Source organism: Hippocampus guttulatus, chromosome 9 (genome assembly GCF_054856545.1).
Source record: "Hippocampus guttulatus isolate MCC_2025c chromosome 9, RoL_Hgut_1.0, whole genome shotgun sequence".
NCBI lineage: Eukaryota > Metazoa > Chordata > Actinopteri > Syngnathiformes > Syngnathidae > Hippocampus > Hippocampus guttulatus.
Window position 1 is genome coordinate 1747709 of NC_141269.1, and position 26021 is coordinate 1773729.

At 44.4% G+C, this 26021-nt stretch overlaps 2 protein-coding genes and 1 long non-coding RNA gene across 6 annotated transcripts in view; 2 read left to right on the plus strand and 1 right to left on the minus strand.

The window, feature by feature from the left end:
• The first annotated feature begins 384 nt into the window (after positions 1-384).
• Positions 385-8741, plus strand: arhgap19 (Rho GTPase activating protein 19). The gene is made up of 12 exons (XM_086120018.1): positions 385-462; positions 1748-2013; positions 2172-2252; positions 2940-3149; positions 3300-3526; positions 3910-3996; positions 4163-4228; positions 4861-5073; positions 5545-5640; positions 6015-6101; positions 6244-6345; positions 6427-8741. The coding sequence occupies exons 1-12, from the start codon at positions 419-421 to the stop codon at positions 6481-6483; spliced, it is 1536 nt and encodes a 511-aa protein (XP_085976144.1). The 5' UTR covers positions 385-418; the 3' UTR covers positions 6484-8741.
• A 2355-nt stretch (positions 8742-11096) lies between these two features.
• The window catches only part of slit1b (slit homolog 1b (Drosophila)), a 33005-nt gene continuing 18080 nt past the window's right edge, over positions 11097-26021 (plus strand). Inside the window, exons 1-20 of one of the 4 annotated variants that reach the window (XM_086119232.1) lie at positions 11097-11545; positions 14738-14809; positions 14935-15006; positions 15196-15267; positions 17739-17810; positions 17990-18061; positions 18163-18234; positions 19129-19292; positions 19449-19596; positions 20011-20082; positions 20336-20407; positions 21625-21696; positions 21958-22101; positions 22509-22672; positions 23017-23040; positions 23651-23795; positions 24017-24091; positions 24678-24821; positions 24921-25064; positions 25806-25972. In XM_086119232.1, the coding sequence (XP_085975358.1) occupies positions 11160-11545; positions 14738-14809; positions 14935-15006; positions 15196-15267; positions 17739-17810; positions 17990-18061; positions 18163-18234; positions 19129-19292; positions 19449-19596; positions 20011-20082; positions 20336-20407; positions 21625-21696; positions 21958-22101; positions 22509-22672; positions 23017-23040; positions 23651-23795; positions 24017-24091; positions 24678-24821; positions 24921-25064; positions 25806-25972 (2353 nt within the window). In that variant the 5' untranslated portion in view covers positions 11097-11159. The remainder of the gene's footprint in view (positions 11546-14737; positions 14810-14934; positions 15007-15195; positions 15268-17738; positions 17811-17989; positions 18062-18162; positions 18235-19128; positions 19293-19448; positions 19597-20010; positions 20083-20335; positions 20408-21624; positions 21697-21957; positions 22102-22508; positions 22673-23016; positions 23041-23650; positions 23796-24016; positions 24092-24677; positions 24822-24920; positions 25065-25805; positions 25973-26021) is intronic. The other 3 variants (XM_086119234.1, XM_086119233.1, XM_086119235.1) reach the window with 3 other exon arrangements.
• Positions 20862-22640, minus strand: LOC147199753 (uncharacterized). The gene is made up of 3 exons (XR_015101742.1): positions 22493-22640; positions 21914-22033; positions 20862-21749 (listed from the first exon to the last, which is right to left on the minus strand). It is a non-coding gene; the product is annotated as an uncharacterized LOC147199753 (long non-coding RNA).

The window sequence follows — 26021 nt, forward strand, 5'->3', positions numbered from 1 at the left end:
AATATTGATTCAGTTAATTTCTTGATTTTCTGATTTTTTTTTTCTTCCTGTCAAGATCACAGAACGGCTTAATATTTGGTGATATGTGGCTTTTTGGAAAACAACAAATGAGATGAGAGCAGATAATAAATTGTTAGCGGAACAAAAGTGAGAAAAAATCAGTACAGTGTAATGAAAAAAAAATTAAAAGTACAGATAATAAAACGTTACACCGTTAACCCGTGTTGTATTCCCTTTTTTGTTTGGTGGGTTCAGTTTTGACATGAGGAAAGTTTGTTGTTTTGGCAAATTTAAACTGGCCAATCACAAAATGGCACTATCCTAACCCAGCCTGCACCACGCCCTTAATCGCGACCCGCCCAATGGCTGAAAGGTGGGCGGAGTGTAGGAAATAGCGGCGGATTTGAAGGGACTAAACATGGCTGCCGGTAAAGATGCCGACCAAGTCACTGCAAATACGAGGTAAAGACACGTTCCACCGTTACTTTCTTGCGCAGCATTGGTGGAGGATCCCACTTTAACGCGGTCCAAAGCGGAAGCGTAGAACTGGGGAGCTGTAAAAGCGGGTAAATCCGAACCACTGTCACTTCGACAGACCGCTGCTGTCACTCGTGTTCGTTCGTTAGCCGCTAGCCGTCCCAAAAATCAAATCGATCCCAATCAAGAGTTGACCGTTTACCATCCGTATAACTTTTACGACTTTTGCGCATTTACATTCATATTTGATATATATATTTTTGAACAACGTGAGTGTCAAACGCGTTGACCGTACGTCACGTCCGACACCCACTACAGTATTTTACATTTGAATGGCTCAGAATCGAATTGAATTAAATGAATTATGCAAATATTCCAAATGATGACCTTCTCTCATACTTCAGGCTAAAGTTCATGCAAAAGTATCAGGCTCATGCATAAATAAAAACGTTTAGTTTGGCAGTAAGCCAGTGGTGTCAAATGCAAGGCCCCGGGGCCCAGATCTGCCCCACCACATCATTTTTGTGGCCGGCAAAAGTCAATGATCAATTTCCTTTTTTATTGCTGAAATACCAAAATTAAAAATGTTGAGATATTGATCGCTATTTGTTTTAACTACCAGTCCCCCTTTTAAAATGATTATAATTAAGATTAAGATATCCTTTATTTGTCCCACACTGGGGAAATTTACAGTCTACAGCAGCAAAATTGGGGGTAGAAAGAAGAAAGAAGGAAACAAAGTGTTTGCATTTGCAAAAATAATGTCACACAGTTCAATTGAGTGCAATATAAATATAGATATAGATAAGGTGGCTGTGCTATTTACAATTGTTTTTCACGTAATTTTATTTTTTATTCAGCAGCCTGACAGCAGTCGTAGGAACGAGCGGCGGTATCTCTCCTTCTTGCAGCGCGGGTGTAACAGTCTCTGGCTGAAAGAGCTACCCAGTGCTGTCAGGGCGGCTTGGAGGGGGTGGGAAGGACTGTCCATCATAGCTTTTAGGTTACCTAGCATCCTCCTGTTGCCCACCTCCTCCAGAGTGTCCAGGGAGGAGCCCAGGACAGAACTGGCCCTCCTGACCAATCTCTTTCGGTCCTGGGCCGAGATGCTGCCTGACCAGCAGACAATGCCATAATGGATGGCCGAAACCACAATGGATATTTCTTTGGGGGAAAAAAACCCTGTGCCTGGTTTTTAAACCACTAAAATGCTTTATATAAAATATAAAAACACTTTGTAAATGTAAACAAGTCTGTGTGTGATGTCCAGGCACTCCAACACGGTGGTCCATGGGGATGGGTCACCGCCGAGAGGCTCCCAAGCCGCCGCCGTCACCCGCCTGCCCGTCATCTTCAACCCGGACTTTTTTGTGGAGAAGCTCCGGCACGAGAACGCCGACGTCTTCCTGGAGCTTGTGTTGAGCAACATCACTCGCCTGATCGACCTTCCCGGCGCCGAGTTCTCCCAGCTCCTCGGCGAGGAGGGCCCCAAGACCCCCGGATTCTTCCGCTCGTTCAACTTCCTCAAACGCAAAGGTTGGCTTGTGGCCAACCAAGTGTTTTGGTTACTTATTGATGGCAATTGTTACCAATTGATGAAATGTGACGTTGGGAACACCCACACTAGTCGGGAGGAGAGTACTGTAGGATCTAGGACAGAGTGTTTTGAGTGACTGTTGTTGTTGTTTTCTCAGAGAAAGGTGCCATGTTTGGGGCTGCGCTGTCAGAGAGCGCTGTGGCTCACATATACCGGCTCATTGAATTCCTCAGTAAAAGTAAGTTGACTGTTTTATTCTGGTGGTCTCTTTAATCTCCATTAATATTATTATTATTTTTTGCCTAGTGTTAAATCTACTGCTACTTTATTCTACGTAATGCAGTCCTTTAAAAAAATAAAAATAAAAACAACCAAAAAAGAAAAAACAATGTATAATTTTACAACTAAAATAATGTGTAATTGCACATCCACTCAGTAGGTGGCAGGAGCTGTCATTTGCTGTTTTCCTAAAGTAAACTAGATGCTCATGGCATCTTTTCCGTTTGAATCATGTGTTCAACTACTGATGCAGCCGATTTTAGCAGGGGTGGCCAGGATCCCGATGAAATGTTGACGGCAAAAAAACATATTCATATAAAATCGTGAAAATATGACAGAGGTCATCATTTAAAGTGGTAATTATTGTCAAGGTTCCTCTCTACGAACTGTTATTCCAGATCACATTTGGGTTTTTTTTCTGAATACAATAGAGACGAGATCCTATTTCAACTATTTGTCTTCAGATTCTTCCGCTCTGTTTCATGTTATTCTAGGACTGTGTTATTTTTCATCGTACTTTATCCCCACCATTTCTTCATAACGTTCCACTCTACTGAGTATTGCTCACAACCGGTCCCGCTGAACTCGTCGCCTTTGGTTCCCCTTGGTGCAAGCCTGAGTTTTCCCCTGCTCTCTCCGGGACCAGATCTGCACGTGGAGGGTCTGTTCCGGGTTCCCGGCAACAGCGTGCGGCAGCAGGCCCTGAAGGAGCTCCTGACCAGCGGCGCCGACGTCGACTTGCAGTCCGCAGGCTTCCATCCCAACGACGCCGCCACGCTGCTCAAGACCTTCCTGGGGGAGTTGCCTGAACCCTTGCTCACGCACAGACACTTCCACGTCCACCTCCGGATCGCCGGTAGGACTCGGACACGACTTTGACACTTAGGGCACACTCCAAATCCGGAGTTGCGCCAGTATTCCAAATACAGCGAAGACGCAAGCGTTCGCACGTCCGAAAGGTTTGTAAGATTCCCAACGCGGACCCGATGTCCTTTTGTCTTTCCAGACATGACGTTGCTGGATGAGCACGGCAACAAGACGTCGGCGCCCAATAAGGAGCGTCAGACGGAGGCCCTCCAGCTCCTCCTCCTCCTGCTGCCCCCCGCCAACCGCTCGCTGCTCAAGCTGCTGCTGGACCTCCTCTACCACACCGCAAAGCGGCAGGACGCCAACAAGATGTCCGCCTTCAACCTGGCGCTCATGTTCGCTCCGCATGTGCTCTGGCCGCGCCACGTAAGACGGCGCATTCAACCGATCGAGAAGGCGGCGTTTCGAGAAATGCTACTTTGTTGGCGGGCCGCGCCAATCGAAATGCAAAACATTTTGCCTTGCTCTGCTTGTTGTGAAGCCACTCGGTGTTACTGTCGGTTGCTCATGAATTCTCAACCAACAGGTAATGTGATTGTTAGTATATTGGCTGTTAATATATTAGTGACTCTCTATAATTCTGTGCCAAATGTTCAACATTTGAGTGCTTTTTTTGTGGTGGGGGTGGGGGGGGGCAGAGCCCGAGTCTGTTTTCATTTTAATTTTATTTTTTTCCGGTTCGCAATTTTAAACAACTTTTTTTTTTTTGGCCTGTTATTTAAAGTTTGTATTTGTGTTTCCTGCCGCAGATGACAGCCAACGACCTGAAAGACCACCTGAAGACACTCAACAACAGCATGGCCTTCCTCATCAGACACTCACAGAAACTCTTCAAGGTGACTAACACACAAACACACATCAAACAAACCCCAAGAAACGCACGGGCTACATGCTGTGTCCAGCCCGTTGACGTAATAAATAAATAAAAAGCTTTGTACCAAAGGTGGCGATTTTTGTCAGATTTAGCTGACTTTCGCACCCATTGACTTGTTTGTGTGTCAGGCGCCAGTGTACCTGAGGGAACATGCCCGGACACACTTCATGAAGACCGCCACCTTGCGCAGCAAGGTCAGTCAAAGCTTGACCTATTTGCATTGATAAATATTGTTTATGAAAACCCTCCTCCCCATCAATTCGCATTTATAAGCCATGTCCGTTCACACCAGGCAGCGCTTTGTCGCCGTTTTTTTATGGCCCGGACAAAGCCGGTAAACGTATAATTCGGCGCCATCTTGTGGCGGTCGTGTTTGTTACTGTATGGTTTAAATCACTTGTATTTTGTTTTCCTTGGATATTTGGCCTGTTTTGTTGTTGGTCCTTCAACTTATGTCCTGCAAGGGAGCAGTCAAAGGGAAATTGTATTTATTCATTTATTTTAAATTAACTCCTGACATCATATAGCTACTAACAGCCAGGGTTGCTTACTTTGCCATTCTAATGATGTTGATGATGATAATAATAATATTATTCTTATTATTATTAATACAAAGTCGTTTGTGTTACTTAACTTACACACTCACGTCATTGCCTAAAGACGTCAGTCACGTGTTTAGACAATAGCAAACCCTTTGGTCATATACTCACAACATGGCTCTTTGCCCCACAGCTGTCATTTTTATCTGACGTATCTAAAAAAAATAAAATTAAATTAAAAAGGGAGAGAGAGAATGTTTTCGGCTGCTAATGTATGTCTCCTTCAGGACGACCTGGACCTGTTGTCACTGAACGGCTCGCCCCGCCGGCAGTCGGCTTCTCCCCTGAAGCGGCGGGCGGCCCCGGTTGCGTTTGAGGCTGCTCCAGATCAGTGCCCATCACCCGCTCAGCAGTACACGGAAGAGGCGCTTCAGGACCTCTTCAGGCACGTGCACCATAACATGCCCGACTCGGCTAAGAAGAAGAAGCTGGTCCGACAGGTTGGCTCCCTACGCTATTCTTGTATGCAGAAAAGTGGTGAAGATTGCACAACTGTCTGTGTCCTATGTGTTGTGTTGTGTTATTTTGACTTCAAAATGGCGCCGCGAGAGTGGCTGCCTTCCAGCAGCTCCTATATTTTGTTCTTCTACTTCTTCCTTTCATAACTTTGCTGCTGTGAATTGGGAATTTCTCCATTGCGAGACTAATAAAGGTTTTCTTATCTTATTACCAATACAGTGGCACCCACAAATTTACCAATTTGTGATTAAAAGAAAAAACATTTGGGGGGGGGTATATTGTAGAGTATCACGGTTTTTTTTAAATAAAAAAAAAAAGAATACTTCTACTTCTTCCTTTCATAACTTTGCTGCTGTGAATTGGGAATTTCTCCATTGCGAGACTAATAAAGGTTTTCTTATCTTATTATACAGTAATAAATGTATTAATTACTGTAATTACTTGATGTGCAGATGGTCAAACAAACAGCTGCGGCCTCAGCCACAAGTCCGCACAATGATCCCAGCAAAAAGCGCCTGCGGTCGCGTTCCTTTGGAGGACTCATCAAGGTAACTCAGTCTTTGATGTTTTTTTTTTAAAGACCTTGTGAAGTGAATTCTGAGATTGGCTTCTTCATGCATTTTGCATGTTTGACAATAAGTTCTGAAACTGTTTACACTGAAATGTAGAGTGGACTCTTTAGAGTCCAAGAGACTCTTTTGTCAATTCGTTTTCACACTTGTATGACACTGCACAATGTAAAAAAAAAAAAAAAATCCGGCAGAAACCTTTTTTTTTTTTTTTTTTTTTTTGTCATTTTGTTTTGCATGTTTTGGTTCTCTTTTTGTTCCCATTTTGTCACTCAGTGTTTTCATCTGGGACATTATTTTCCCAAATATTTTATTGTGGTGTTTCCACATGACTCTTTTCTTTCTGATCCCAGCGTAAAGCTCGTGCCGGTCAGCTGACGCCGGACACAGTCGCCAGGGTATCTCACAAATGCGGCAAAGAGAATGCCATTCTGCAGCAGGTGAGACACTCATAGAGCGTATTCAGCAAAACATCGACATCACGCATGTAGCATGTACACAATCATGTAATCATGTTCCAAAACTGATGAGGCTTTTGAAGACAGGCAATGTTCAGAAGACGGCGTGTGTGCGTGTGTGTAGGTGAAAACTCCACTGAACGGTGGCAGGCACTGCGGGGCGGGGCTGGTGTTGAAAAATCCAGACTTTGACTTTAGTAGGGACAAAGCTGCAAAAGTGTCCAAGGTAGTCCATGGACAAGATCAAAAATACGCACACATATGACACACTTGCGAGCTTCAGCCTAATGTGTCCATTTTTTATCAGGACACGCCTTCGTCCGTGGCCAGATTGTTCTCTCCGTCTCAGGAGATTTCGCTCTAGAGGCCAAGCCGCCACCACGTCCTGGTCTTCGAGGAGACGTCTTCACGCTGATGGAGTTATAGTAGCATTTGTAAGCGGAACCATTCTAAATCAATCGATTCTATCCAAGAAGGGAGGACTACTAGCTAGCATAGCTTTTGAGATTGTACTCTTTATGAACCGCCATTACCGTACAGGAAGCATTCATAAGCCGTAATGTTTTATGAACTGCCGCCGCTTAACAGGTGTCTATGGTTATTACCTAGCGTAGCCTAGACGGGCTGTCACATTGACTGACGACCATCGTTCAACAAAGGAATATTGCTATTTCGCATAGCACAGACAAAACTGTTCTTTGAATGAACAACTTCAACCGTACAGGAAGATATGACTGATAAGTAGCTTATCCTTTGCCGACTGTGCCGGTTATAGGCCACCACTACTCTACAGGAAGAGCTGACCGCCAGCTAGCATAGCCTATTTAAACTACCAATTAGTAGGCAAACGCTTCTGTACCTGAAGTAAGAATCACTAGCTATCCTCGCATTTGTAAGATGGATAGTTTTATAAACAATCAAACAGGACGCGATTATCACTCGATAGCACAGCCTTCACCGACTGTTCTGTTGTTTACAAATGACCACCTCTGTACAACAAGTGATGACCGGCTAGCTAGCGTAGCATTCCTAAACTGTACTGTTTATACGCCATCGAGCTTAGCTTTTATGGACCGTACTGCTTATTAATGACCACTACCAAATGGAAATTGATGACCGCTATCTTGCTTAGCCTTCATAGACTGTAGTGTTGATCAATGACTGATAGTCAGCATACGATTCGTGGATGATCCTGCTTCTAAATGGCCACAAACATACATGCAGCGGTGACTGCTAGATAAGATAGCCTTGACAGACTGACTGGGAGACTTGACTGGTAATGATCACTTCTAATCAATATCACATTTAATATTTAGTATTTGGGATGTGGCCAGTGTATGACTGACACACTGCAGCCATGTCAACCTTGCTTACATTTCCCTGTTTACGATAGGCAGCTACTGTAAGTCCACTTTAACCCAGTTTACGAGGACGATGGAAGTGATGTATGTGTACTGTTTACATTTAGAATTACTATTCTGTTACACTTTTTGTTGTGTGTTTCTCCTCATTTGGTTAGCTAAATGAAGGAAGTGATGTTAGAGTTATCAAAGAGGTGGAGTTTTTTTTTTTTAAACATGTAAAATGGAAGGGGGGGATGTTGTTCAGGCAGGAAGGCATTAGTCACATGGTGCTGTCTGTCAAAGCGTGGGCCTGTGATCGGACGGCTTTGGGGAAACTTCCCAGAGTGCTTTGCACTTCCTGACCCCCAAAGGGGTGGAATGATGTCAGCGGCAGGCATATTGGGTTTATGGAAAGGTGTCGACATGTTTATTCAGTATCCTACTAGTGCTCTAAATTGTCCATTTTCGAGTACACTCTTTGTCTTCACAAAGAAGACAATTCGTCCCACTAGTGGAATGACTTATGGCACTCTAATAGAGCGGCCATCTTACTTGTAATGTAGTTTTCAATTTGCTATGCTTTATACTACTCTCTGGTACTTCTGAGCACTTGTAGAATGAATCAGTTGTGTTATTTTTTTCTTTTCACCGCTGCTTTCCACTACTCTCACATTGCTCCATACTATTAGAATGACGAGAGCGCACGAGTCACTAATGAGGCAAAACTGGATGAGTTGTATCATTACCGGTGTAATTTAGTGGTTTACTATTGTCTACTAATCATTCTACTATTGCACAGCATCATCTATTAGTAAGAACAAAGAATGTACTAGTACACAGACAATTTAGAGCACAAGTAAACCAACTACTACACACTAATACAATCATGACATTAATAGTGATGCAAAGCTGCGCTAATTGTTCTTGTTCGACTAGTGAGGACAAGGTGTGTGCTCGTAGGGTATCGGTTAATTTTCAAACAGCTTGTGGGTTGAGGAAAGGTATATGCAGGTTGTGCTAATGTGTGCGTGTGGAACGTGTAAATGACCTTCCTTTTCACAAATAGCTAATTCAGCAAAATTCATTCATAAACTTAATGTTTACTTGTGAATGTTTTTTTTAACGTTGAGGTCTTGTTATTGTGTAATTTTGTAAATGTGGAATGTCTACGCTGTGTACGACAGTGCACTTGACGAGAGAAAGGACCGTTTAGGCATATGTGATGTCGAATGCTTGATTATTATTATTATTATTTTTTGGGGGGAGGGGGGCTTTTGTCTAGCTTTAGAGCAAAATAACATTCACTTGCCATCGTCCACATATGGATTAAAACTTTTCATACAAACGCTTGTTTTCTTTATTTTGTCACAACTCATCGGCATCCAATCAGCATATCCCTTTGTCAAGCGCTGCTGCAATGCTCGTTGTTGTCCGCCAGAAGGCGACATGTTTCCGCCAGATCTGCCCTCGCCCTGGCGATGACTTCGCGAATGATCTTAAATGGTGTCATTATTTGGAGAAGACGCTTCATGTTTCATGTATATATTATATAAAAAATTCAAATTGTCTTAAAATATTTGTGGGCCAAAATAGACTAGAAAGATCAGGCGATTGCTCACTAGCTTAGCCTTTGTGAACTGTTGTTGCTGAAGGAGTCAGGAAGGAACGACCGCCAGCTAGTTTAGCCTAGACGACCGTTTCGAAAGGGAAACTTCCGTGCGGTAAAGGTGTAACAGACAGTTAGTTTAGCCTCCTTTAGTTAGATTCAAGGATGGCACTTCACTGAAGCTTGGGGCTACTATCGCCCAATCAGAAATCTGGATAGCCCCCACCCCCACCCTCCCCCCACACATCACAGCATTTTATTTATCCAGTATTCATAAAATTTATCAGCTCCCTACTTATCGGTCAAGCGCCCCCCGCCCTTTAGCACCAGGAGAAAAAATCCTGAGCTGTGCATGACTGTATTTTTTATGAACGGCTGTTGTACAGGAAGGGATGATCTCTAGCTACTGTTTGTTAGAGACTTTACGCAGCAAGAAGTGCCTCCGCCTCCCTCCTGACTCCCCTGTGGCGGCTCACAAAAGAAGTGGCCATACTCGGCCTGTGGGCAATTTGTTTGCTGTCACTCTGGAGGGGTTTTTTTTTCTTTCGGGTGCGGCGGAGGGGGCATCAGTTCCGACTGACCTTGCGCCCCCTCCCACCAGAGTCAAGCTTCCAGCAGAGGTGGCCATGGCAACGCTACTCGGTTTTACTGTTTTTTTCCCCCCTTTTCTTCCCAAACCTAAACCATGAATGTACATTTTTTTTAAATCCTGCGTTTTTTTTCCAACTCTAGACAGTCACAGGCAGATACTAAAATGTCTAAGTAGCATATTTTGGGGTTATACAAATACAGGTTACTTATACGCTGTTAGTTTGTTATTGGTTTTTTTTACCCCCAACAAAGATATGAACAAATGTGAAACTTGCTTTACCTTTCCATTCTTTCAACTTTACAGATACCACTTTAGATTTATGTGCAGGAAAGGTTTGCGATCCGATGTCAGAAGTTGTAGCCACTTAACGACACCACCCGGCGCAGCTATTTTTGATATTCTGAGAGCAGGAAAAGGAGGCCAGCATGTGGGGAGGGGTACTTATTTTTGCTAGTGCAGTCCCGTCCAAGGTAGGCTGTTATATTTCATAATATTGCACTTTATCAAGGCGTCACTTTGCGTCTGTTGGAATGTTTTTGCTTCGTTTTATTGACTCAGCGCCTCACCCTCACTGTTTTATATTGCAAATGTCCTTCAACATATTCTGCAATTAAAATCACCAGAAACACCTTAAATTGGTTTGGAAAGTTTAAAATAAGCCCCTGACACCAGTTTACAAACCACACAAAATTGGGTAGACAAGTCAATCATAACATGATGCACCAAAGTCATGCCTGACATTGAATGGGAAGTCAGCCATTTTGGTTTCAAACATCTCATGAAAATTCAGCCCCCCCCCACCCCACCAAAAAATGCGTGAGTTTCGCCAAATGTCACAAATTGGGCAGACTTGTCTATCAAATCAAGACGCAGAGAAAACTCAATGACCCATGTTCTAGCTTCAACGGGAAGTCGGCCATTTTGGAAAGTCGGAAATAAATTTACCCCTGACGCCAATTTTACTGATCGACACGAGTCTGGGCGGACGTGTTCATCATAACACCATGCACGAAAAAGTCTCAAGTACCCTTGCCCAAAATTGACCATGAAGTCAACCATTTTATTTTGAAGTGTCCGATCCCAGCATGATTTTGAGGACTCGCCATGAAAAAGTGGGCTTGAAAATCGAGAATTACTGTGATGATAAATTCGCGAAACTGCCCTTGTGTTTTCCCCTGAGCTGCTCACTCGGATGCTTTGGCGTAATTACTATCCCCCCCCCGCATCGTGTTCATGCTGACTCCCCCGCCCCTTCCTCTTGGTGGTGGTGGGATAGGGAATAGACCTACAGTAGAGCAGGGAGAGAGAGAGGCTGAATAGAATGGAGTTTGGGGAGCTACTGGGGCGGAGTCTCATTGCTGTTATTTGTAAAAGCTTTTGATGGATGATTGCTCGACGCGGTTGTGTGTGTATAGAGGGAGTGAGGGACTACCCCCCCCCCCCCCCCCCACACACACACACACCCCCAAGTGGCTGGCGTCTGCGCGCACAATGACTCAATGAGGGGAAGCCGAAGCAAGGAGGAAGAAGAACAGTCGGCACGGAGCGCTCAAACCCAAGCACACTCGGTGTCTGCTTCTGGTTGTCCTGCCCTACCTGGGCGGTCCGAGCTCAACTCCTTCCTTGTGCAGCCACTTCCTGGAGGAAGCGGCGCTCCTGCATCTCTAAGCGGGATGCCTGCTGGGACGAGCGGCGACGGCGAGAGGTCAAGAGGATGCGGGCGGGCGTCCCTCTTGCTTCTGCTGCCGCTGGTGATGGCGGCGGGCGGCCGGGGCGGCGCGCAGGCGTGCCCGGCTCCTTGCAGCTGCCTGGGGAGCACGGTGGACTGCCACGGCCTCGGGATCCACGCCGTGCCCAGAAACATTCCCAGGGGAGCGGAAAGGCTGTGAGTAACGCACAGTGCACGTGGAAGTGTGAGATTGAGAAAAAGTTGAGCGTGGTGGCCGAATGGTCGCGGTGTGGGGAGGTAATTTGGATATTATTAAATATACAATTGAACCCCACACACCCGCGGTTCGGCACCCGCAAATTCACATGTGTGGATAGATTGCTTGATTCTGACTAACTTTGGAGACCACCATATTCTGTTAAATGTCTGCCTACTTGGCCTCCACTGCAGCCTGATCATCCTGGAAGGGGGGTGGTCCCATCTGCAAAATGCCCCACCACCCCCAAATGCATTTTAATGGGTGTCAATTTTTGCATCACCCACAAATCATCATTCAAAAGAATCTAAGTGTAACACTTCTGCCCCATTTTTGCTTCGCTTCAATGGTTATTGTGTTGCTCCTCCTGGTGCGCCTACCTTGGCCACTGGGGGCAGTATAATACAAATACCGAAAATTCCGGATTACAAGTCGCTACTTTTTTTCCCCCACTTTCAACACTGCGGTGTGTGATATGAAGCGGCTTTTTAATGTTTTTTTTTTCCATCGCGGGAAAAACATGGACCAATTAAATGAATGAGTCTTTCACTGAGGTCCAATGAGATTGTATGACTAATCACAACTTCCGCTCTATGCCGTAGCTGAGGAAAAATGTGTTACCCGGCAACAGTCGACCAATAAAATGAAGGAGTAGTACACAGGGGTCCAATGAAATTGTACGATTACCGGTAATCACAACTTCCTTATTTCAGTCTTTCTTCTAACCCTGATCAACACGGAGAATACCAAACGAAAAGCATATGATGCAGCTTTTAAACGAAAAGCGGTCACTCTGGCAGTTAAAGAAGGAAATCAAGCTGCTGCCCGTAATCTTGGCATAGACGAGTCGATGGTGCGAAGGTGGAGGCTCCGGCAAGAAGAACTGAGCCAGTGTAAAAAGACAACCAAAGCTTTTAAAGGTGGGCCGTCGTGGTGTTATCGATTCATGAAACGGGAAAGCCTGTCTATTAGGGCACGCACGACGTTGTGCCAGCAGCTCCCTCCCAATTACGAGGACAAACTTGCTTCGTTCCGCACATTCACACAAACAAAGATAGCGGAGAATTCCATCAGCCCAGATGAAATAATAAATATGGACGAAGACCCTCTGACATTTGATTTGCCTCTCACTCGGACTGTAATTAAAACAGGTGACTCCCCGTCATACTGAAAACAAAGGGCTACGAGAGAACACATTTTACTTGTGTTTTGAGCCGCGCGCGCAGCATCGGGCCTAAAGCTGCCAACGGTGATCATATCTTTTCCCATTTATATGATTTGCATTATTCTATTTAAAGCCTAGTGGGCTGCAGTATTTCTCCTCGTAATTACGCAAATGCGCATCAAGATCTCTCTTTGTCTGGCCTCTTATTTTGTGTTTCAGCGTAATTTCGTTGTGCAAATGCATTTATCATGCTCATAAAAGTATGGAGATTATTTTAACCTTAAGAAATTTTGCATTTTTTTTTTTCTGCGGCGGACCGCGTCAGCCGCCTCGCCCGGAGGCGCTCCACGGCGGCGGGGACGCAGAAGCAAACCCCCGCCTACTCATTGGCCAGCGGTTTATAGTACGGTGCGGCGCATATAATTATAAAATGGATTTTTCTTCATAAATCTGAGCATGCGGCTCTTAATCAGGTGCGGTCTGTAGTCCGGAATTTACGGTATATGTGGAGACATGCCAGCTTCCGAATAAGGCACAGAAATATTAGTCGTTCTTCGCAGAGGAGAAAAAAAATACACTCCTTTTTCAAAGCGGCACTGTAGAGTGGACGACATAGTTCACCGAATAAAAAACGGTGACTTCTGAGTGAATGATTCACAGTTCATTATCAGTAACTCATTCACTTATCCCTAACGACAGTAGATGTCCACCATCTGAAAATCCCAACATAGCCACAAAGTCCCACATCGGCTATTTGCAGCAGAAATGATGACGTCAGGGTATATAAATAAGGAAGCACTCCAAGTGTGTATGCGTGTGAATAATTGATGCTAGCACACACATTATCCTGTCCCTCCTCCCTCCAGCTTCTCCTTCGCGGGTCACTGCGGGAGGACGTTTCCATCGGGAAAATGATGCGGGGAAGAAAGTGCCACTTTGAGGAATGGGGAATTGTTTTCGCCGCTCCCAGTGGCAGTTTCCTCTCAAACAAAACGAAATCAAGAGAGTTGCATTTTGTGCATCTGTGAACAACCGCCCCCCCCCCAAAAAAGAAAGACAAGATAAGAAAACCTTTATTTCTCTCACAATGGAAAGATCCCCAATTTACAGCAGCAAAATTATGAAAGGGAAATTTTCAAAAAATGTAAGGGGGAAAAAAAATGTTAAAAGAAAGCCCTTGCTATCTTAATGCTAGAAAACAATGGAAAACGCAGTTCACATGCTAATTATTAGCGTTGAGAGTCGCATTTTGGAACCCCTTTTTATTTTGTTTGGGGTTTTTTTTTTGGTTGATGGTTGAGCAGGCCGTAAGTTTGGCAGAGTCGGCAAACACGCGCACAGTGTTTGAGAGCCGGAACAAGGGCTTGTTTTGTTTTTTCTTCAGATTTTTTTGAAATCTGTTTTTATTTACATGTGCAATTGTTAATAATTTGTTTTTCATCACACATATTTGGCACCGTTGTTAATTCCTGTCAATGTGTTTTATATTTTTGAATGGTCCTCGCACATTTTTTTTTCTTCTTGGGGTGGTTTGACTAAAAGAAAACTGTGACGTAAAGTAACACGTTTCCAAAGGTTCTGGAACCTTTTGATGGGAGTCTGACTTAGAACCTTTACGTTCCACAGTACTAGACAAGAACTAAAAGTTCTGAGGTAAATATGGCTATCATCATCATGGTCACTACAGGACAACTTAAGGTAACACACAAGTGCACACACACTGACCGGGACGCACTCATTGGGCTCATCTTACCTCCGCCACAAGAGCATCGGAAGAACGCATACGACGCGGCTGTTACTGACCCTGAAAAGGCGAACGAATGTTTCATACAGAATAAGCCCAAGAGGATGTCATGAGCTGGTGAACCAAGTGAAGCCACCACTGAGTTTGTGTGTGATTCGCAATATTTGTTCTAATTTGTCTGCTTGCATGTGTGCGCAAATATACGCACGTTTACTGTTTTCAAAGGACGTTTTTGTGTCGCAGGGATTTGAATGGGAACAACCTGACCGTCATCACCAAGTCGGACTTTTCCGGCCTGAAGCATCTGCGAGTGCTGTGAGTTGCCCTCTCTTGCTCCTCCGTGGAATTCTGTCTGCATTGTTCATGCCTTTTTTTTTTTTTTGGAGAGGGGGAGGATATTACGATATTTAAAATTTTGTGTGTGTCTGCGCGCGTGCCAGTCACCTCATGGAAAACCAAATACGAGAGGTGGAGCGAGGCGCTTTGGATGAGTTGAAGGATCTGGAACGACTGTGAGTGGGCACAAAATAACTACAGTACACACTAATACACAACACAGTGCTAAGTTGACTGAAGTGGGGAGAAAAAAAAATAGTAATTAAAGCTGCTGTGATGCCCTGGCATGGTGGGCAAGAAGAGCCACCTCACAAAACTATGGTTATTTGTATAGTTGTATTCAATACTGTGTGTGTGTGTTTCAGTCGTCTCAACAGAAATCGTCTGACACAAATTCCCGAACTTCTGTTCCAGAAGAATGAAGCTTTAACACGACTGTGAGTCCGCCAACTTCATTCGTGATCCTCCTTTGTGTTTTCATTTCTGCTGCTTTTTCCTCAGCCCGCATCGGGATTTCAACTCACGTGAAGTGACCCGCGCGAACGCGAGTAAATATTAAGAGAGTGAGGTCATATTCGTGCGGTAAAGATATGCTGTCCAATGCGAAATAAAGATAAACATTTTGATGTTTGTCCGAACACAGCTCCTTAAAATAAAAGATATATTAAGAGCTCATAATTCAGCATTCGGTACACAACATGTCTAGGAAGCTCACAAACACACCACCTAAGTGTTATTTGTGTGTGCGCGCGCGCGCATTAAGCCGTCGGAGTGCACGTGCGTTTTTTACAGCGCGTTAATGGAACATGCAAAGTCCATCTCGCTTTGCCCAGATGGAGCCTGTGTGTAAAATTGGCCGGCGCGCGCAAACGCACTGAGACGTGCGCACGCGGGTTCTCACACTTCCGCTTGTCTCCCTCGGTGTCTCCAGACAATTAGCAGATTTTCCGCATGACTGGCAATGGAACCAAATTCTTTCCATCTCTGGCGTATTTTCGCATGCAGTCGGTGCATGACACACCTACGTTTGTGCGTGTCCTTTATGACATTGCGGCGAGATTCCGGAGGAGCGCAAAGCGAGTGGGAAAGTTTACCTTTCTCACCCACTGACATACGAAACAAAAGATGGCGAGGAGACTCACCCGAGGAGCATGTCGGGAGAGCAAATATTAGCGCACACGTCCAGCTGTGACCCGCTCCGGTCAACATCATCTTCTGACCTCTTGAATCCTGGCAACGGAAATCGTGACGACCCGCTGGGAAAGCATCTTTTAATATGCGCCGTTGTCGTTTTGCAAATAGTCAGTGATGTGTTCAAAGTAGTGCTGTCAAACGATTAAGATATTTAATCGCGATCAAATTCAACTTAACTCAAATGTGTTTATAGAGCACTTTCAAACAGCCATCGCTGCACACAAATTGCTGTACATGGAGCGACTGACATATACAACAGTAAAGCAAAGCAATGTATCATTTCAGAGTTAACTCAGAATTAGCCGTAATTAATCGCAGATTTTTTTATCAATCTCTCATCAACATGAAATTGTGGATCAGTTTTCTTTGTGCCAAATTCAAATATTTACTGAAACAACAATTTTGATTTTAAATTTTACGTGAACATTTTTCACTTGGAGCAGTTATTCAAACTTGGAGCACATTTGGTTATTTTAGAGCAACGTAACATCCGCTGTGACGTGGTGCCGCATTAATCTCGCGATAAAAAAATTAATCGAGTTAACATTGTTTTAAATTAATGCCGATAACGCATTAAACTGACAGTACTAGTTCAAAGGCTTCCTGCCGTGATTCACCCCCCCCCCCCCCCCCCCGCGATGCGTTCGAGTGCCCTCGTCGTCTCCTCGCGCTCACAATGTGTTCAAGTGGCCGAAGCCTGTCGTAGAGAGTTAAAAGGTTGGAAAGCGAGCAGGCGGTCACGTTGTCGTGGAGGTTAAGACCACTTGAGTGAGCTTTACTTTTTCGCTTTCATCTTATGTGAGCCAAGAGTTGAGCTTCTAGGCCAAGAAAAATAACATTTGACTTCATCAGAAGGTGGAGTGCCTTTTTGTTGGGGCTGCAGTGTAGTTATTTTTCTTTCCAGATTGTTTCAAGTCCAGCTGAAGCTTGTGAAAAGCTCACAATGTCGTTTTCATGGTCGTCCTGGGCAGACGAAACAGTATTCAAGCGTTTTGCTTTCATGGAAGTCACGTCGCCGGTTCTGGCCCGCGTGTTGTGGACTGAAACAATACTACATTCTTGCGCAGTCTGATGTTGGGCATCCAAAAGAACTAATATTTCCCTTTCCCACCTTTTGAATTCTTGAAACTTTGACATACATACAAGTACTGAGCATGACTTGCTTATGATGGAGCATTGTCAAAAACGAAATGTTACCGGTTCGATGTTGCGTTTACTTCTTTTTATTTAACCAACCAAGAGGCTACAACAGTTTCATCATCATCAATAATCATTGTCATCATGATCAATAGTCCTGTTTTGCTTCGTCACACTGGTGATGCGTTCAAGTGACATTTGTTTTTTTCCCCCACTGGTGATACAGTCATTTGTATTAGATTTGCCACATAGGTGGTACAGTATCTTCAAGTTTTTTTCTCCGCACGCACGTAATGCGTTGGTGATGTGTTCAAGTGTTGTCGTGACACCACGCCGATGATGCGTTTGAGTGTTGTCGTGATGCCAGGCCGATGATGTTTTCGAGTGCGGTTGTTTCAAATTTTACCATCCCCGCCATGCATTTTCTTGTGGAATTGAACTTCCGACCCATTAGTGATTTATAAAAAGCTCCCGCTACTGTTTATGAATAAATGACGGGAGTGTGCGATTCTGTTTGCACAAATGTAAGATTCCCCAAAAGTAATTGAGCAATTTTCTGGTCATCTTGTGTTTTCAGCGACCTCAGTGAAAACGCCATCCAGGCCGTTCCCAGGAGAGCCTTCAGAGGAGCCGCAGACCTCAAAAATCTGTCAGTTGATCAACTAATACAGCCAAGGAAACAAAACAATATTATGGTTTCTGTGGAAGGCGCTGCCCCTTGTGGCCTGGAGTGTGGACTGTTCAGTTGAAGGACGCATTGAGGCATTGTGAAAACATTTCGTGTTTGTTCAGTAGTTTGACTTGACTGCATGTTGTGTTGATTAACAGCCAGCTGGACAAGAACCACATCAGCTGCATCGAGGAGGGAGCATTCAGAGCATTGCGATCCCTGGAAGTACTGTGAGTAGGCTCTGCTGCGTTGCGTTCGCGTGATGGGGTTTCGTTCCCGGCGGCGATGTGTCCCAGTGTCACTGTCGTCTCCTGTCTGCGTGTTCCTCCAGGACGCTGAACAACAACAACATCAGCAGCATTCCCGTCTCCAGTTTCAACCACATGCCCAAACTTCGCACTTTGTGAGTCCTTCCACAATCACAATTTTTAGAATCATCGTTGTGTTAATACATACAATACATATATATATATATAACCATTTCAGTCAAATGTGCAGTGTGTATGCAGGGCGCAAGTTCAATCCTTATCCGATTCAGATATGACCGCGGTCATTGTGACATGTAAAATGCGATTGAATACGTTGATACACTTGACATATCTGTGTCATATCTGGATGCAACTTGACCCACTTAACCGAAACCAAATTTGATCTCGAGCTGATATGGGTTTAACAGTGATGTAAGCACAACATGTAAAAGACTGAATATGATCATACACTTAACGCATCATTGTCAGATGTCACGTTCGGATGAAAGAATATGCCTAATTGTTGAGTTGAATTAACTTTGATCAGGATCTGATCCAGATTTGGCACCAGTGTAAACACAGCTGTTGAATATGGAACATATTCAACATATTATGTTCATATGCTATTTCAAATGCTGTCACATTCTGATCAAAACTCTGTTTAGTCAAAGCAAGTTTGATCTGGATCTGATTTGGCTGCAGTGTAAATGCAACACATAAAATGATATGTGCTCAAATTTTCTCACATCTGGATGAAACACCTTCCACTGGTAAAATATCAAACCCTGTGTGTGAAAAGCGTTGTGCTCAAGGGCCACATTTGATTTTTTTTTTCATTTTTTTTTTTTTTTTAGGTCGGTCAATTATATTAATTCAATTCTGTCAAGAGTCCCGTAATATTTACTGTAATCAATTTCATGTCGTTTACATGACTTTTTATGACATCAATTCTCGACGGGCCTGATTTAAAAGAAGAAAGCGTGCGGCCTACAGGCAGAAAGCAGCCTTAGCGGACGTTTCTTGCCGAGCACTGTCGTCTCCCTCCACAGTCGCCTTCACTCCAACTCTCTGCGTTGCGACTGTCACCTGGCCTGGCTCTCTCCGTGGCTGCGCCAGCGTCCCGCTTTGGGCCTTTACACCCAGTGCAGCGCCCCGCCCGCCCTCAGGGGGCTCAACCTGGCCGAGCTGCGCAGGAGCGAGTTGGCCTGCTCAGGTACTTCTTCTTCTGCTCTTCACTGCGCAACTACCCTTCCAATAGAACTCAGTCCTGTCCTGTGCACCGGAGGCACGCAATTCTAAAGTCTGTCAAAATCCACGAAAACGTTCATCCGCTGCCGTCTTCTCCTTCGGGCTTTTTGTGTGTGCCCAGGCCACGGTGGCAGCGCCTTTGTGCAGCCATGCAGCCTGGCGTCCGGCTCGTGTCCGCCCATGTGCTCATGCAGCAACAACATCGTGGACTGCCGGGGACGAGGCCTCACCGCTATTCCCGCGCACCTCCCCGAGGCCATGACAGAGATGTGAGTAACATATTTCAGTCTAGTCTCTTCTTCAAATTGGGACAACATTTCTCAGAGTTTGCCTTTAAAAGACCCGTGAAATAGCCGCTTGATACAAAAATGGCAGACTTTTTTGGGGGTGTCGACGCATCATCGACATAATTATTGCAAAGTGGAACTGGCTTTGGGGGCCGAATTTCTTTAAAATTGGTCATAAAAAATGTCCTAAATACCTGTTTGAAAACTAAATAATGGATTTTTTTAGGCGTGACTTCTTGAGATTTTTTTTGGTGCGTCACCAAATTTCATGTTGTGTGTAAGTAGATCTGGCTTCAGTCCCATCAATTTTAAAATGTGTGTGTGTGTGTGTGTGTGTGTGTGTGTGTGTGTGTGTGTGTGTGTGTGTGTGTGTGTGTGGGTGGGTGTTTTCTTCAGTCGTCTGGAGCAGAATGGCATCAAGTCTGTTCCTCCGGGTGCCTTCACCTCCTATAAGAAGCTTCGTCGAATGTGAGTCAGTGCGCCCCCAGGTGGAACAAACTTGTATTAAAAGTGAAAACTCACAAATGTCAGATCAATTCTTTGATTCCGTGCAGTACATAAATGCGCGTTTTGTTTTGTTACAGCAACAATTCAGATTTAAAAAAAATAATAATGCTTGCAACTTTATTAGATACTTTCTATCGACTGTCAAGTTTTTAAATCCTTTCTGTTTCTATATTGATCGATGCATTAGTTGCATTTGATTTTTTTGGCATCCCAGAGACCTGAGTAACAACCAAATATCGGAGATTGCTCCGGATGCCTTTCACGGACTGAAAGCCCTCAACTCCTTGTGAGTAACCCTTACGTGGCACTCATGTGTCATGTTTCGTTCATCATGTATGCTCGCCTGTCATTGTCATGTGTGGCTGGGCGTCAATATATTTTTTTTCCATGATTCTCTGCGCTCCAAGGTTATTATGGCTAACCAAAACTAACGAAAGAATTTTACATTTGAAAAAAACCTCATAAGAAATAAAAATGAAAATGCTTTAAAAAAAAAACCCAAAACAAACAAAACCTCAAACTACACGTTGCGTTTGTAAAACTAACTACAACGAACTATACAATCGCAAAACTGTCCTTTGTTTTCATCTTTGTCAATGAATATCAAACATGAGCTTTCGAGGTTCACACAAAAATGTGTTTATTTCGGTATTGTTGTACCTAAGGAGAAGGAAGGTCAGCTCTCTGAAAATTGCTTTATTATACAATACTTAGCGACCTTTTTTTTTTTTTTAACTTGCATGAATACTCCATGTATAAAAATAAATAAGCCAATACTAAAACAGACCAGCCTCAGGTCTGCGGACCAGACCTTATTAGAAGTACCAAGAACTAAACTGAGGCTCAGAGGGGATGGAGCCTTTTCTGTTGCTGGTCCCTCTCTCTGGAATGACCTCCCGCTGAACATTCGGCAAGCCTCCTCGCTGCCCATCTTCAAAACCCTCCTGAAAACTCATTTGTATTTTTTGGCATTCGACTCAGCATGACTTCGATTTGTTCTTGGTTTTACTGTTTGGTGCTTTCTACCGTCTTTATTACCGATTTGTCTTACTGTTTATTGTGCATGTTAAATTGCTCCACGTACAGCACTTTGTATGCAGCGACGGCTTGTTTGAAAGTGCTCTATAAATACAGTTGACTTGACTTGACTCGACCAGTAATTTAAAAAAATGAAAATAAAATGAAGCATTTAAACATTTAAAAAATAAATAAAAACAAACTTGCTAAAAAAGAAAAAAAAATCGAAACTAACTGAATTTACAAAACAAAAGTAAATAAATAAATACACAAATATAACTAAAATAAAAAACGAGCTACAATAAACAATCCAAACCTATTCCGACCCCGGTGTGGTCATGCCCATTCGTTTGGCATTCCTATGTCATCTCATCACGTATTTTCATGTGTTGTCATGTCAAGTGTTTTTATTGTGCGCTCATGTGTCATTGTGGATTTCCACGTATGGCCGTCCGTGTTCATGCGTTTGCCGTTTTTTTTGCCCAGGGTTTTGTATGGCAACAAGATCACGGCGCTCCCCGTCGGCGTGTTTGACGGCCTGGCCTCACTGGAGCTGCTGTAGGTCAACGTACTTCCTTCTTTGGATTTTGCTGGCTAAATGTGTTGACGATCTCGTAGTGTGAGTAGTGATGTTGATGTAACAAAGAACAAAAACTTTTCGTTACATTTGCGTCAACCTTACAAAAATGGTTCCCAAAACAGAAAGTGAGATTAAATACAAATGACCATCACGTAGCCCAGAGACTTGAATACAGCGTGACTACTTTTTGCCCACCTTGGGTTGTGAGTTCCTCTGTGATGTGTGGCGCCCTCCTGCAGGTTGCTCAACGCCAACAAGATCCACTGCGTGCGTGCGTCGGCCTTCAAGGATCTGGAGAGCTTGGCGCTGCTGTCACTGTATGACAACAAGATCCAAAGTTTGGCCAAAGGAACCTTTGGCTCGCTGCACGGCATCCAGACACTGTGAGACCACGCGCTTTCTTCGTACAATCGCACCCGGACTCGCGTGGGATCCGACTTCCGCGTTTGCTTGCAAGCAGCAGCTTGAAAGATGGCGAATGATTCTTGGAAAAAAAAAAAGGGAAGTGCCTTTTCGAAATTTTACTAGCTTAATGCTAACACACAATGCAGAACGCCATAGACAGGCTAATGAAACTAGCATTGTAGTTGGTGCTACAACCCTTAAAACAATGCTTATTTTAACACCTCCTAAAAATGACGAGTATTACTGCAGCTTACCGAGCCGCGAAGAGTCCGTCTTCTTTGTGTATTTCTTTTTGTAAATATTACACTGACCCCCGCTCCCCCCCCGATGGCTAAGGCGACCAAACGAAACTCCGAGATCACGTCTCACCTTTGTGTCCCCTCAGCCACCTGGCGCAGAACCCCTTCGCGTGCGATTGCAACGTCAAGTGGCTGGCCGACTTCCTTCGCGCCAACCCCATCGAGACCAGCGGCGCGCGCTGTGCCAGCCCGCGACGCCTCGCCAACAAACGCATCGCCCAGATTAAAAGCAGCAAGTTCCGATGCTCCGGTCAGTCCATCTGTGTTTGTGTGTTTAAAAAAATGAATGCTCCATTTCTATTGAATTTAAAATAAAATATAGAAAAAATGAGATTAGTGAATAGTTTTATGTTTTTTATTAGAGTTTTGGAGAAATGTTTTTAATAATTAAAAAAATCAGTTTATTGGTTCTTATTTTTACCAATTGACTACATTAATATATTTACCTGAATGATCCTTTTGGGTTGCCGCTTTTGGTCATCAACACTAAAATCACACCCAAAGACTCGATGCTTTCGCATCCCATTTGTTGACTGATTGTTACGGCTAGGATGTTTGTTTATTGACCAACTTTTCTTTCTGTTCATATTTTAGCCAAGGAGCAGTACCACATCCCAGGTGCGTAACACCAATATCGTTCATGGTAGCTGTCAATCAAAAGGTAGCCACGCCTCCAACCCACGTGTCCGCTTATCTACGCTATACATAGGCCTAAAATTGATTCTCAAACTAAAAATATTGATAGTTTTGATACTTCAGTCAGTTGAGCAGTCATTTATTGTTCCAGAAACTCACCAACAGGAACGCAGAGGATACTGCTACGAATGTAGAATGCAAAATGAAAGCCGGGCTCCCGGGAATGAGCCTGGGCGCTAATGGTGGACCTCTCAACAACTGCTACTTAGCGCAAACGCAGCGGCGACGCATGCAAACCGAGCGTACAACAATACTTGCAAGCATTTAGTCTCTGCTCCACGAGAACCATTTATTGCAGCTTTAGGGGACCTTCTCTGTCACTTCGTCTTGCTCTTAATTACCCTGCAACTGCTCCAGTTGGGCTCAGTGCTGCCCGGCATGTTGTGGCGCAATGTGGTACTACACCGAAAGCCAGCAATTCTAAATTTGCACTTGCTTGTATACCGTAAAAAAACGAAAAGAATAGGGGGCACATATGATGAACCACGATAGAGCTTTGTGAATGTGTGTGTGTGTGTGTGTGTGTTGCCAGGGGCAGAGGACCGCCGGCTGAGTTCCGGGTGCAACAGCAAGCCGTCGTGTCCGAGCAAGTGTCGCTGCGAGGCCAACGTGGTGGACTGCTCCAACCTGAAACTCACCAAGTTCCCCCAACACCTTCCCCCCACCACCGAGGAACTGTATGACGCACGCGCACACAAACACGCACGCGCATGCAGCATTAACGAAACATGTATACATGTTGACATGTATGTCATGCTGCATGAATACACAGCCGCCGGACATTTCAACCGCCTACTCCACTCACCATCTTCTTGTTTTTTTTCTCTCTTGTGTTTTGGCTTTTGGGCTCCCCTGATGATGATGATGATGATGATTTCGTCGGCGGTCTACGTCGCAGGCGCCTCAACAACAATGACCTCTCCCTGCTGGAGGCCACGAGTGCCTTCAAGGGCCTCTCGCAGCTCAAGAAAATGTAGGTCAAACCGCGGTGACCACATGCGCACGTTCACACGCGCATGCGCACGCGTGTTTGTCAGAATGCTTGAGTGCTCTAAAGGCTGGCTTCCACAAAAGTAGGAAGCATCTTTTTGTGTTCTGGGTCAATTGAAATAAAATGTCTGACAACAAAGCTCAACAATTTAGTCCATGGCATTAACATTGAAATAAGATAATAATAATAATAATACTATACAGTACATGAGACAGATTTGTGGGAGCCCAGCTCACTTTTAAGAATTTAATTGACTGGATAGATAAATCATATGAATCTGGTACTTCAAATATAATACCATGTCAATGAATTAAATCCCCCTGGAGTGTGAATAACAACTCAATTTTGCAATAACAGGATTGACGAAAGAAGACCAAAACATTTTCATACACGTTTTAGCAACCTTGATCATTTCTCTTTGCTAATTGCATGAAAGGAATCATTTAAAAATGACGACGGCAACATTACCATTTAAGAGTAAATGTGAGTCAAAGGAAGAAAAAAAGAGACAGTCTCTCTTTTTTACCTTTTTTTTTTTTCTTTTTCTTTGCTTCTACCCGTTGATCAGAAACCTGAGCAACAACAAAATCTCCGAGATCGAGGACGGCGCGTTCGACGGCGCCTCCGCCGTGGCCGAGCTGCACCTGACCGCCAACCACCTGCAGGTGGTGCGCGGTGGCATGTTCAGAGGGATGGAATCGCTACGCATGCTGTGAGACACGCACACATACACGCACACACGCACACATACACGCACACACACACACGCGGGTACCGAAGCGCTTCTTGAAACGTTTTAATTTGTGCGCAGGATGTTGAGGAACAACAAGATCAGCTGCCTGCACAATGGCAGCTTCACGGGCCTCAGCAACGTTCGTCTGCTGTCGCTCTACGACAACCAGCTGAGCGTCATCCTGCCCGGAACCTTTGAGGCGCTTCCCAACCTCTCGACGCTGTCAGTGATGCGCATGCGCACACACAAACACATGGTCAACCCGAATAAGTTACCGGAACTTTGAATTGATTTTTTTTTCAGGGGGGGGGGCAGTTCATTGCCTAAGTTTAAATGAGTTATTCTAGCTACTACTAAGTCATGGACATCTGCGACAGTCAAATCTTTTTCATGCTATACAAGCAACCGTTTTTCACAACAGCGCAGACCAAATAAATGTAGCTACTTTTAACTACTTTCAGTAGTTTTTGAAAATTCCGCCCCTAAACAAGTACTTGATATAATGGCGGTTCACTTTGGCTTGAATTTAGGAAAATATCTTTTCATTTTACTGTCCATAATGTGTTGATGTTATATTCACAAGTAAATTTAAAAAAAAAACGGTCTGATAAAGTAATCTCACCATTTGATTGAATTTTTTTTCTCATGGCGCTGGACCGTCAAATTCAGTCATGCCTTTTATGCAATCTAGTGTACTGACGTGCACAGTGACATCATCAAATAGCGCTTCTCTGTAATATAAAATAATACCCAAATAGATGTTTGGAAAAAAAATGGTGAGAAACCCAAAAATTGAACTGAAAATATCTTTGTATTTAAAAGTTGAAGATAACTGAACGCACAATTTGAACAATTAATTCAGAGACTCTTTTACCGAGCACACGTTGAGAATGACCTTCAGCAGCGTCTGCGTAATTTGAGCAGGCAGCGACGGGCCTAACCAAGCCCGTTTTGCGCTCCAAGGAACCTACTGGCCAACCCGTTCAACTGCGACTGCCGTCTGTCCTGGTTGGGCGCCTGGCTGAGGAGCCGGCGCATCGTGACGGGAAACCCTCGCTGCCAAGGGCCCGCTTTCCTCCGTGAGATCCCACTGCAGGACGTGGCGGCGCCCGACTTCCGCTGCGAGGACGGTACGCCCCCAAAAGCGCGGCGGTTCCGACTTACCGGCAGCCTTGGATG

Excerpts from the sequence above, each read along its gene's own strand:
- arhgap19 (XM_086120018.1), top strand. The coding sequence starts at position 419 with ATGGCTGCCGGTAAAGATGCCGACCAAGTCACTGCAAATACGAG. Across the intron at positions 3,527-3,909 it reads ATGTGCTCTGGCCGCGCCAC|ATGACAGCCAACGACCTGAA; the intron begins GTAAGACGGCGC and ends TTCCTGCCGCAG. Across the intron at positions 4,229-4,860 it reads CCGCCACCTTGCGCAGCAAG|GACGACCTGGACCTGTTGTC; the intron begins GTCAGTCAAAGC and ends TGTCTCCTTCAG.